Raw genomic sequence first — 12500 nt, forward strand, 5'->3', positions numbered from 1 at the left:
AGACACACCATGCATTAATGCACACACACACACACACACACACACACACACACACACACGCACACGCACACGCACACGCACACGCACACGCAGACACACTAGCACCACTACCATACCAGTTTGGCTATGTACATATATATATATATAGCTATAGAGCGTGCCTGACTGACTCATCTCTCTATGTCTACCTCACAGCTCAGACAGCAGACCAGCAGACCCCGGTGCCCAGGCCAAACAGACCCCGGACAAAAACTGTGAGTTTCACTTTTATTTCTGTCAATTTATTTCTGTGTCAATTTATTTCTGTGTGTATTTATTTCTGTGTGAGTACATGATGATCATTGTTTCTGTGTGTGTGTGTGTGTGTGTGTGTGTGTGTGTGTGTGTGTGTGTGTGTGTGTGTGTGTGTGTGTGTGTGTGTGTGTGTGTGTGTGTGTGTGTGTGTGTGTGTGTGTGCGCAGCAACGGGCTCGGGCGTGTGGGAGGTGTGTGGGGCAGGAAGGCTCCTCTGGTGCCTCAGACAGCAGCAGCTCCGGAGGCTCCGACAGCGAGGAGGAGGGAGAGGAGGCGCGCAGCGGAGACAAGACTGCCGCCAAGAGGTGAGACGGTAGAACTACACACACACACATGCATGGCCAGGACCTAGTGTGTTTCAGTGCAGCTGTAACACACATTAGAGGCTGTTGTGAGTCTCTGGGCAGGCTTTCAGAATGAGGTGTGTGTGTGTGTCTGTAATAGTGCTGCATCTGGACAGCACTGATGTCATGCCTGAAGGGCTCCAGGGAGCAGAGTGTGTTAAAGAGGAGGGAGTTTCCTCTCCACTGCCCATAAACTCTCACAGTACCAAAGCCAGGGGAGTCCCACTGCAGACAAACAGCCCAGAAGAGAAAGGAATGGAGAAACAGCTACATTAAGCACATGTGTCTATCCGTGTGTTTGTGTGTGTGTGTGTGTGTCAGTGAGGTACAGGTGCCCATAGAGAAGCTGAGTGTGTCGGACAGCCCCAAGAAGAAAGAGTCAGGAGCAACACCCCAGCCCTCCCGAGAAACCGCCCCTGCCTCAGCCTCTGAGAACATCACTGTGACAGACAAGAAGTAGGTGTCAATCTCTGTCTGTGTGTGTGTGTGTGTGTGTGTGTGTGTGTGTGTGTGTGTGTGTGTGTGTGTGTGTGTGTGTGGGGCATATACCGTATGTGTATTTTGAAAGCAGTCCCTGAGTGAGTGAGTAGTGGGTTCAAAACTAGTTGAATGTGGCAGCCTCCTCCTCATCAGCGCCTTATGCAGCGCTCTCACTAGATTACATATCTTTGACATGTCATGAACTGTTTCTCTCTCCTTCTGTCCCCCACCTTTCTCTCTCTCTGTTGTGTCTGTCATTTCTTTCTTTCTTTCTTTCTTGCTTTCTTTCTCTCTCTCTCTCTCTCTCTCTCTCTCTCCAGAGCTGAATGGCCCTCATCAGGAGGGGTGACGCCCAATGGGCCAGTCTGAACTGGGTAGTGAGAGGAGGGTTGAGGGAGGGGGAGGGGAGGCCCTCTCTTCACCCAGCCCTTCACAGACCCACCACCTCCTCCACCTCCACCACCACCTTTCTCTGTCTGCTTCCGTCTGTCCTCCCCGTGGAAAAACAAAACAAAAGGAAAAGAAACCTTGATGCCACTGCTGGTGTTTGGCTCAACCACGCGGTCACACCAATGGGCCTGGACACTGCCAATCAGCCACTATCCGTGGAGGAGAGGAGAGGAAGCCGGAGCGCCGTCGTGTGACCCTTTGACCCCTGACCCCCAATGACCTTCCCTGACCCCAACCCCAGCTCAGAGCGGAGCTCCCTGGAGTTTTAACCCTTTCTATGAGATATGCACAATTTCAATGTAGCAGCAGAGTCTCACGTGCGCCGCCACAGGACTCAACATGACACGTTCTCATCGTGACCTTCCGTTTTACGCTCTTATTTTGAAATGTTCTGCCCTTTGACTTCCTTGTTAGGACTTGCGCCCTCTATCACACTCTGGCTCTTTTTTCCTCCCTCTTCCGTTCGCTCTCTTTGCTCTTTCTTTCTCTGTTTTTCCGTTCCTTCTCTCCTCTCTTTCTTGGTTCCTCTGGTTGTTTATGCTTTCAGTTAAGCACAGGTTACTCCACCTCAACACCTCCGTCACCACCAATATTACAGAATCTGCCCCCCCCCCCCCCAAAAGCAGTCCCATTCTGCCCAATCAAATCATGTTCTCTTCTTTAGAACCCAATCAGACGACAGCGCTTTAAGAAGCACTTATGCAACGCTCTCTTTGCTGTGTATGTAAGCACAAGAAACAAAACAAAAAAATGGAAGTATTATTTTTAAAGAAAAGAAAAACAAAGAAAAAGTTTGACCTCCGGTCCATGCGAGGGCGCTGGAGTGCTTCAGGCGTTCAACTGGGCCAAAGCAGAGTGTCCAAATCTCCTCTAGATTTGAAATCAGTTGAATGTGCTCAAGTGCTTGTTGGGAGTCAGGAGATATATCCTGGGGCCAGCTCTCGAGATGGGTCTCTCTCTCTTTCTTTCCCTCCTCTTTCTCTGTCTCTCTCTCCATCTCACTCTCATCTCCATCTCGAGAGTTCGGCCTCCTTATCATGTGCAATAATAACAATTTTTTGCCATTTTTATTTAAGTCAAATTGATTTGGTAAGTTGGCCTTCTTGGTGGCAAGTACAAAAAATATATATTTTGACAGTTCAGGTTTTAAATTTTCTTTTTTTAAGTTTTGTCTTTTTTTTTTCCTTTCAGTTTTTAAATCGCATGTGAAGCATTATACTCAAAGCATATACAAGCAATTTTTTTGATCTAGCTAGTTAGCCAAGACCTTCTGATTGTATTAACTTAAGTTTGTCCAGTTGTTGCCCTAAGAATAATTGATATAAAAAAAATGAACCAAAACATTATCTACCTAAATATATAATTATCTACCTATATAATGCCAACATCTAGAAATCTTCATGAAAAGCAATTTTTGAGAACGTGTGTTTTCTGAACAATATCAAGTTGAAATATTCAGCACTTGTTCTTTCGCATTGAAATGCATTTGTGACGACATTTGCCTTAAGTTTGACCCTACTTTCCCCCCCAAACTATCCCTACCCCTTGGAGCAAAATCCAGAGGCTACTGGGGCCCAACCCTCAACCTGATGATGTGCTACCCCCCGCCCCGCCCACCCCACCCCACCCGCACATCCGTACGTACAGTGCACATCCCACCCCTCGCTCAAGTCTATTGTTAAGTCAAACAAACAAAAGAAAAGACAAACCAAGAAAAAAAAAAAAAAAGTATATGTCCAACCTTTTAGTCACTGTTTAAGACTGCTCCGTGGGACGTCACGTCACTGTGGTCTCGTTCTTGTGCCATTAGGACAACGGTCAAAATTTGAACTTATAAAAGAAAAAAACAAGGAAAAACTGAAGAAGAAAAAAAAATCAAGCTAAAGACTCTTAGCTGTAGAGTGACACCATGCTCTCCTAGTATCCACACCTTTTTCGGTTTGGTTTTCTTTTATTTTAAATTTATAATTTTTTTTTCAGTAGCAGGCCTAGGCCTACTGTTCTTCAACAGTCATATCTAAAGTAGCGCTATATGGTACCAAATCTCTGGATTACAACAATGTTTCTTTCCTTTTTTTTTTCTTGAAAGTTATTTTATTTTGCACTTGCAGGAGTGTGAGGTGGAGACGTATACGTCTGTGCTATAGTGTGTGTGTGTGTGTGTGTGTGTGAGTGAGCAAGTGAGTGCGTTTGTGTGTGTTTTGTTTTCTTCTGTTTCTGCCTCGGGTCTCCCAGCATACTGCTTTCAACAGTATATATATCTATATATATCAGTGACATTTTCAAAAGGAAAGGAAAAAAAAAAAAAGGTTTGTTTCCAAAGCCAAAATTATTGCCTTTTATTTCTGTTGCTGTATGTTTAAAATCCTATTTTTTGAATTTAACCAATATTATTTTGCATATTGTAGAAATCTAATTTATGTGATTACTGTATAAGCAACCAAAATACTGCTTTCTCTCTTAACTCCACTCCTCACTGGTCTTACTGGGGAATTTAACGGGCAGGAAGGCAAGTCATTTCTGCCTTCACACAGGTGTGTGTGTGCGCGTGTGTGTGCGCGTGTGTGTGAGGGGGAGGCTGAGGCCGTCATCAAGATTAAATACAGGGTCTGTTTCGATCAAGCCATTTGATTGACATTTACACTGAGTTAGTGAGAGATGAGGTCTACATGAGAAGTGCCTGAAGTAGGATTCAGTCTAACATGGACACAGGGTACAGCACACACCAGTCACTGGGAGGGGGGGACGGACGGACACACACGCCCCCCATCCCCTTGTGCTACGTGGCTGTGTTCAGACACTACCAATACCTGGCGCAAGCTTAACATGACCGGCCACGAGGAAACGATGTTAAAACGGCTGTGGCTTACAGACGGTCTCTGAAGGTCTTTTACCTTTCAGCGCCGTCTTATGCAGCCAGGGCAGGGTGAAGTGATGGCAGGAAGTGACATAGTGGGTGTGGCGTACATGTGGACACCGTGTGGTGAGAAACTGGACCGGACTCTGAAGCCCAAGCAGTGAAGTCCTCTGGGATACATGTTCACTTGGGTACGACATGGACTGGGGGACCTGCTGTCAATCAGTTGGTGTTTATCAGTGCAGTTCAGTGGGAATCTAGGGAGGTTGGGGCATGTGGATTGGAAGCAGAGAGATGCTGGCACATTTGTGTTAGTGCAAGACATGGTGGGGGCAATTATGTACTGGACAAAAAAAAAGTAATGGAAACGGTCCCATCACCGTGAGCAGATGCTTAGATGGCGTGGTCCTTCACGCACGTACTCAACTGGTGTTCATTTTCTGCTTCATAAACGGTGGCTTTACTGTGGGTAGGGGGAGGTCTAATGCAGAACACTCCCCAACTGATTTGATGTGGTGTTTACGATCCGTTGAGTGGAAACTCAAGACTTCTTCATGAGTGTCAGTCTTCTGTATGTCCTTGATTTTCACATTTCAGGGTGCGTTTGGATGTATGCCTCGATCTAGCCTAGATGTAATCCATGTTAAAACAAAACTCTGTGTGTGTGTGAAGCTTCTTTCAACTAGGCAGACATTTTTAGTTGGTGTGAAGGTTTCAGTCCGCAACGGACTTCGCTCCTATGGTGTGCACCACTGTGGTTCTACTTGTCGCCCACGTGTTTTCTGCTATGGAAGCCTGTCCACCAGCAATCACCGAGCATTACAGAATTGGCTTCAAATGACCACCCAGCTCTCTACACTTTTAGACAAATATATTGTTGTCAGTCCTTTTGTTGTTCCAGTCGCAAACCTGCATATTTCAATACCAAAGGTCTGCATGGTTTGATTACTTGTACATCTCTCATGGCTTAACCAGTGGTGTCCATAAGAGCAATTTGCACGGTTTTACCTCAAAGAGGGCCCTAAATAACGTTATACGTAACATATCGGCTAGCAAAATTTGCCCCCAAACTAGTGCTGTCTTTAGGTTTTCACAGATTGAAATATTTCACACAAAAATGAACTTGCTTCTGGAGGACAAATATCCCTCCCCCACCATTTTATTAGAGTAAGCGATCAAACTGGGTTTTTGTTCTGTACAAAAATGTTGATATTTATATATTTTTAATGGACCGATAAAATGTTATATTTTTATTATATCACTTCTTTACAGAAGACAGGCTTAACAATTTTATTCCATATCAATTTCATTTGTCCTTTCTGGTAAAAACAGCTTAAGTCATAGAGGGGACTTGGCAGGTCTGCATCTGATCAGTGAAAATAAAGTGAGTATTTTAAACTAAAAGTAACTAGCCGAGTTTGCTTTTTCACTACCGAGGCCATATTAACTAGCATGAAGGCCAAGAACGTTTTCTTGAAGATAGCAGTCTAATGTTGCGTCTGTTGTCAACACCTACCAATGGACAAGGGTGCATTATTGTTGGGTCCATGGCTGTCAGACGTTGGACTGAAAAGGATCTGAACAGGACCTTCCATTGGCCTGAATCTCAGCACAGGACCACATCAGTGAGCGTCAATGATTTGCGTAACTGTGGCATTAGTAAGGTCTTGGACCTCCTCCTTACCTGACCCTACAGGTAGACATCATGGAGACCCGCCCAGCCAGCACATAACCCCTCATCATTTTTGTATACATATACATACACACACACACACATATATATATATACACATACATACATACATACATACATACATACACACACATACACACATAGTATATAGGTAGGGGGCATGTAGTAATACATCTGTACTGTCACTATGAGCTGCTATGCTCTTTCACCTTAGAGTGCATACAAAGCTTGAACAACCCCCAAAAGCTAATATGCGAAAGTGCAAGAGTTCAGGGTAAACTCCACATATGAATGTTTTCACTTCACCCACATACTGCCCCAGGTGTAAAAGCCAAGGCCCATCACTTGCGGAAAGTGGTCACCATATTACTAATGACCTCAAAACATCCACATCTCTGATACCTGGTTGTTGAACGCTGATCTTCAGTGCTTATGGTGCATCCAACCAAAGTGCGCTCTTCAAGGCCTTTTGTTCTCCACTTGAAGTAGGCCACATCTCAAACCCACCCCTGGGGGCATGCGCGCGCATACACACACACACACACACACACACACACACACACACACACTATGTCTACCCCTCTGTAATTTACATGCTCTTTATTAAAGGTGTTTGGCTAATCAGGGGATGAGATCATCGGGGACACACAGCAGGGCAGATGGAAAGCATGTTTAGGAAAACCACTGGTCTAGTTGCACCACGTTACTTCAAACACGTCTCCTTAATTCTAATGCACGGCAGAGAGGGATAGGGGTAAATCATCAGGTAGGAGACGGACTGAACCCACCCTTACCTTAGCCCAACCTTACATATCCCTTATACTGGTCCCTATGAGGATCAGACATTGAGACCCGTGTTGGACTGAGGACAAATGGGGGGATGTAAATCATCAGATGGGAACTTCTGTGCAGCTGTTTAATGGCCTACCATCAGCGTTTATTAAAGGACTGAGGACTGTACAGCACGGGTGGACATTCCCTCAGGATAGACAAAGGAGCAGGAGGAGGGGGAGCGGACCTGAGGGTCTTCTGTTTGGATTCCAAAAAAACGAAATGAAGAAAGAAAGAACACTTTACAAAACAAACAGGAAACCGAACTAGTATGACTCACACAAGACGCCTTGGAAGCAGAGAAGAGACATACAATTAAAAATTAAAAAACGAAACAAAAACAAGGCCCAGTGACAATGAAACTCACCGTGTTTTCATTTTTAATCCTAAAAAATATTTTACATGATTGACAAAAAAGAACCCGGCTCAGAAGAAAATTTCTATTTCTTTAAAAAAAAAGAAGGAGGGAACGAGAACCAAACAAAAAAAATGTTCTAATTGCTTTTTTGTTCTGCAGGAAAGTTGAGGAGATTGTGCATCAAAAAACTGTGAAGAAATCAGGGTAGGCCTGTGAAATGTGTGTCGTCTGTGTTAAGAGTGCGAGAGAGTAAAGCCCCCAAACTCATAAACCAAACCGTAACTGTTGGAAAAACAAAACAAAAAAAATCACCATGGTAGCAACAAAACTCAGTCTGATGCATTGCCTCTTCCACACACTCCTCTCTTCATGGGCACACAAGGGAGAATTAGGACCACCATTTTAAACCAACTTCTTTAAAACGACACAATTAGGTTTTTTTTTGTGTTTTTTTTTACCCATTAGCAGTATTTAAAGTCTTCAAAAAACAAAAGCATTAGTCACGTTAATACAGAGATAAACAAATGGCACATATTTGATTTATCTAACTCAAAAACAGAGGTGCTTGAAAAGAACTTTTGTTTCTTAAGAAGACAAAAAAAAAGTTAAATAAATTACTACCATAAATGTTACATACAACTCTGAGTAGTATATACAAAGCCGTTATTAGAACAAAAATCTACAATTCAAAAAACAAAAAAAGTTCAATGAAACAGCAGTACAACCTTATTTTACACTGTAATGTCAACTGCATGTGTGTGTATATGCACGTGTGTCAAGAGATGAGTGGAACTAGCTGGGTTCTTGTGGTTGCACCGTTAAATGGAGTGGAGGAAAGTTGATAGGTACGATAAACAGGTGATACTTTTTCGGCATATTGAGATAGCCCAGCGGGGGGGGAAAACAGACAGACCAACAAACTAACGGCTTGGCTAAAAATCGCTAATGGCTACATCTCCTGGCTGAGGGGAAAACACTGCAGCGGAACGCACACACTCCTTCTGTGCTGGCCTGCAGGCTGAGGCTAACAGGCTAAAACACTGTTTCTGGAAGACATGCTGAATACAGCGGATGAAGTCTTCTCTCTCTCTCTCTCTCTCTCTCTCTCTCTCTCACTCACACACACACACACACACACACTCACAGGGCAGAACTGAACCAGTGACGACCCATTCGCTGTGTAACAACCAGGGCGACATTGAGACAGAACAAATGCAAACACACACACACACGCATTCTACATACAGTGAGTCTACACACAGTGATTTGTGTGTGTTTGTGTGTTTGTCTTCATGCCCCCCTATCAAGTCCATGAGCCCTAAGAGCAGACACCTCCACTGCCCTGCACCGCTGGTTCCACTGCTGCTGTTTCTATGCCGGCTTCAGAAATGTGTAACAAGATGTGTATGCGTTGCCATGACGACAGCTGGGTTCGCACAAAACAGCTTTTAAAACAACTATTGGTCAGTCCGCTTCTGACCTTTTGAACTCTATCCTTTCTACGGAGAATGGTCGCAACAGCCAACTACAGCCTTGCATCATTATGGGATGTAAAAGACACCAACACTGCCCTACCCCTTTACTTTAGGCGCTGCCAACACCCCATCTTAAAAGGTATTATTTAACGATTCATTCTATACATAAATTTACTATCAAAATATATCCCTCCCTTTTCCTTGCATCGTCCCTTCAGTTGTGTAATAAAGTGGTTTTCTGCGTATATATCTGCTTGCTGAGGAGAAACTGGAGTGACTTCACTGTAAACGAGCGAACAATCTGAGCACAGGTAATCTCCAACTGGCACGAGAGTGAGCGGGGAAAGCCAAGAGATGGTCCCGAGGTGGGAAGAATAATACAAGCTTTGCTCAGCAGAGGGTGCTGACGAGCGTCCAGCGTCCACTCCGACCTTCCTCCTTTCACACACGAGAGGGAGAGAGAGGAGGGGGGGGAAGAAAACACATTTCAGAGTAAAAGTCCTTCATGACCCGCTGGACTTGTGCAAAGCCAAAGCAAAAGGAGCATAGCCGCGACGCCACAGAATAAAGGGAGGGTTCGGCAGTGTGTGTGTGGGTGTGTGTGTGTGGGTGTGTGTGTGTGTGTTTAACCGTTGCTCCGCTGGCAGTGCAGAGCTGTGAGATCAGGACAGGAGGGGGGCATGGGGTAATATGGGTATCACCGTGGCCACGGGGCAAGTCTCTGTCTCTGTCCCATGTTTTTGGGGCAGTGGAGGGGGGGGGGGGGGGGGGGGGGGGTGTGGTAGTGGTGCATGCTGGTCCACACTGGTGCCCCTGCTTCAGTAAACTGGATTTAGAGTGACATCATGCCTTAAAATCCTCTGCAAAGTAGGGTCAGTTGGGCTAGTGGTTAGTGAGACTGATGCATATACATATACATACACACAAACACACACACACTCACACACACCTGTGTACATGTGTGTGTGTGTGAGTGTGTGAGCGTGTGTTTAACAGGAGGGGTAGATTAAGGCCAGCCAAGAATTCAGGGGGCTTTTCTTTTCTCTTTTTTTTTTTTTCTCTTTTTTTTCTTTCTTTCATTAAAAAAAAATCAACACAGAGACATGGTGATGTGACATCATCAAAGTTCGACAGGAAACACCAAACAGAGAGCGCCTCACGCTGAAGGCCCGCCCAACGCCACATCAGTCTCCACCCATCCGCCGGGGGCGGGGACTCAAGTGATTGGCCCCACAGAGCTGTCCGTCAAGAGACCCCCCCGGAGGACGGGCTCGTGCGATGTGGCTGAAAGGTGTGATTGGTCGATCATTTGGCGCTGAGGCCCGTCCCCTCCTACGCGTCCGAGAGGCAGCTCTGAATACTGTCCATCCACAACACAGCATTCTGGCTGTCCTCGGCACAGAAGTTATACACACGTTTGGTCGTCTTTAGCTGTGGAGATAAACAAACACACACACACACGCACAAGTCAAAATCTAGTCTGGATGGACAGGCTCAAGTATTATATAATAATTATTATTTATTTTTTTATTTTTTTAAATCAAGGACCTTGATTTAATTCATCACTGAAAGAAATCACTGAATGTAACTCATACTGTCCTGTCAAACTTCTTGCGAGACACACACACACACACACACACACACACACACACACACACACACACACACACACACTATAATGATCTGCTCTGTCTACATCCCAGCCGAGCATCCGAGATGGTCCACTTCCACGGCAATAGAACTTGTGGTAACCCTGGTAACAGGGAGGGGAGGGGGAGAGGAAGAGTGAGTACTCACGTCGAAGAAGGATTTCTCCTCAATTTGCTTGGGCGCCCCCATGGTGTGCATGCTGGGAATGACAGCCTCCACCTCCGCCAGCTCAATCATCCCCTTGCACTCCTTATCCTTACGAGACTCATAGTAACGCAACTGAGACAGAGAGAGAGAGAGATAGAGAGATAGATGGAGGGAGAGAGATAGACAGATAGAGGGATGGGAGAGGAGATGGAAGAATAGAGAGAGGATAGGGGGAGAAGCAAGATGGACAGAAGTCAGAGAAAGAAAAGACAAGGGCAGACAAAGAAGGCAGAGGATGGAATGGAGGAGGCAGAAGAGAAGTGAGAGAGAGAGAGAGAGAAAGAGAGAGAGGTGGAGTTAGAAAGCAGAATATTAAATGCAGAGGTGAGCCTTTACCAACACACAAAGCCCCATGACATATGAGCCTGATATGGTCTCTGCCCCAGTACCTGGTGTTTGGTCTTGTCCAGGACGAACCAGCGGGGCTTCCATGGCTTGAGCAGCGCCCCCTTCTTGTAAAGGATACCTTCATAGCTCCTGCACACACACACACACACACACACACACACACACACACACACACACACACACACACACACACACACACACAGACACACACACACACACAGGCACACACATTTTAGATCCATTCAAGCACACATTACACGTACAATCACAGCACCTGGTACTGAAGGCAAATTACAAAAGCCCCAGTGACCAATTCTATTCTTGTATTTCTTCTAACCAATTCCACGAGTATCATTAAAAACAAAACAAACTCTTTCCCAAGTCACTTGGCACAAACAAACTGCAAATATTTTTAAATCTTCTTAATATTAGATTTTTTCGAATATTTTACGCAAGTCGCTTTGGACAAAAATAATTTGTCAAATACCATAACCAGAATCACAACCGTAAACAAATGGGAGTGCACTGATTGGCCATCCCTTCCGCCCATCAACAGTTCCCTCCCACAGCAGTCAACCTGATAGGCCGAGCCTTGGAATGCCGCCCACCTGTTCTCGCTCTCCGTGCTCTGGAACTGCGAGTAGAGGGTGCTGGTGCTGGTGCGGCCCGCTGCCGGCGTGGACCCGGCCGAGGCCTCGCAGTCCATGGACAGGTTGATGGAGGAGCCCACGCCGCTCTCCTGCAGGTACACGCCCTGCGAGCGCCGCTGGTGGCTCAGGTTGGACGACATCAGCAGCGAGCTGGAGAACGAGTGCTGCACAAGAGAGGGGGAGAGAGCCTAAGAGTGTGTGAGTGTGTGTGTGTGTGTGTGTATTTGTGTGTGAGAGTGTATGTGAGTGTGTGTGAGTATGTATGAGTATGTGTGTGTGTGTATAAGTGTGTGTGTGTATGAGTAAGTGTGTGTGTGAGTTGGTATGAGTATGTGTGTGTGTGTATAAGTGTGTGTGTGTATAAGTGTGTGTGTGTGTGTGTGTGTGTGTGTGTGTGTGTGTCACTCACCCTGCTCTCCAGTTTGGTCTCAGTTCTCTGGGTGGTCTTGATCTTGTCCCAGGTGTCCTTCCACTTGTCAGACAGCTGCCCCAGCTCCAGCTCCAGTGCATGCACCTCCTGCAAGGAACACACACACAATGTTTACTCTCTCCCAGCCTGTGTGTGAGTGTGTGTGTACGTGTGTGTGTACGTGTGTGTGTGTACGTGTGTGTATACGTGTGTGTGTGTTGATCCGCACCAGCAGCAGCTTGGTGATGGCGTCGGGCGTGACCCTGCTGCAGTTGTCATAGCACGGCCACACAACGCGCCGCTGCGACTTGGGCTGGGTCTCGGGTCGCTCGGCAGCGGTGTCCTCGGCGACGCGCTCCTGCCGCCCACGGGCCAGCTCCCAGTCGAAGGACGGGCCCTCGGCCAGCGTCTCCTCCGTGTAGAAGTCCCACACCTTCAGGTTGGAGATGAAGCTG

General features: G+C 46.1%; 2 protein-coding genes and 1 long non-coding RNA gene across 3 annotated transcripts in view; 2 read left to right on the plus strand and 1 right to left on the minus strand.

Moving 5' to 3' along the window:
• Positions 1-493, plus strand: part of LOC105892571 (serine/threonine-protein phosphatase 6 regulatory subunit 2) — a gene marked incomplete at its 3' end in the record, with an annotated part of 18312 nt that extends 17819 nt beyond the window's left edge. Inside the window, 2 exon segments of the mRNA XM_031559170.2 lie at positions 196-254; positions 462-493. Of these exon segments, the coding sequence (XP_031415030.1) occupies positions 196-254; positions 462-493 (91 nt within the window).
• A 16-nt stretch (positions 494-509) lies between these two features.
• On the plus strand, positions 510-1791 carry LOC116218137. The gene is made up of 3 exons (XR_004162701.1): positions 510-598; positions 959-1093; positions 1438-1791. It is a non-coding gene; the product is annotated as an uncharacterized LOC116218137 (long non-coding RNA).
• A 5508-nt stretch (positions 1792-7299) lies between these two features.
• LOC116218257 (myotubularin-related protein 5) overlaps positions 7300-12500 on the minus strand; it is a gene marked incomplete at its 5' end in the record, with an annotated part of 39769 nt that continues 34568 nt past the window's right edge. Inside the window, 6 exons of the mRNA XM_031559171.2 lie at positions 7300-10212; positions 10579-10710; positions 11028-11115; positions 11595-11800; positions 12046-12153; positions 12275-12500. The exon at positions 12275-12500 is cut by the window's right edge and continues 14 nt beyond it. Of these exons, the coding sequence (XP_031415031.2) occupies positions 10114-10212; positions 10579-10710; positions 11028-11115; positions 11595-11800; positions 12046-12153; positions 12275-12500 (859 nt within the window). The remainder of the gene's footprint in view (positions 10213-10578; positions 10711-11027; positions 11116-11594; positions 11801-12045; positions 12154-12274) is intronic.

The sequence above is a fragment of the Clupea harengus genome, chromosome 21, assembly GCF_900700415.2.
Source record: "Clupea harengus chromosome 21, Ch_v2.0.2, whole genome shotgun sequence".
Classification (NCBI taxonomy): domain Eukaryota; kingdom Metazoa; phylum Chordata; class Actinopteri; order Clupeiformes; family Clupeidae; genus Clupea; species Clupea harengus.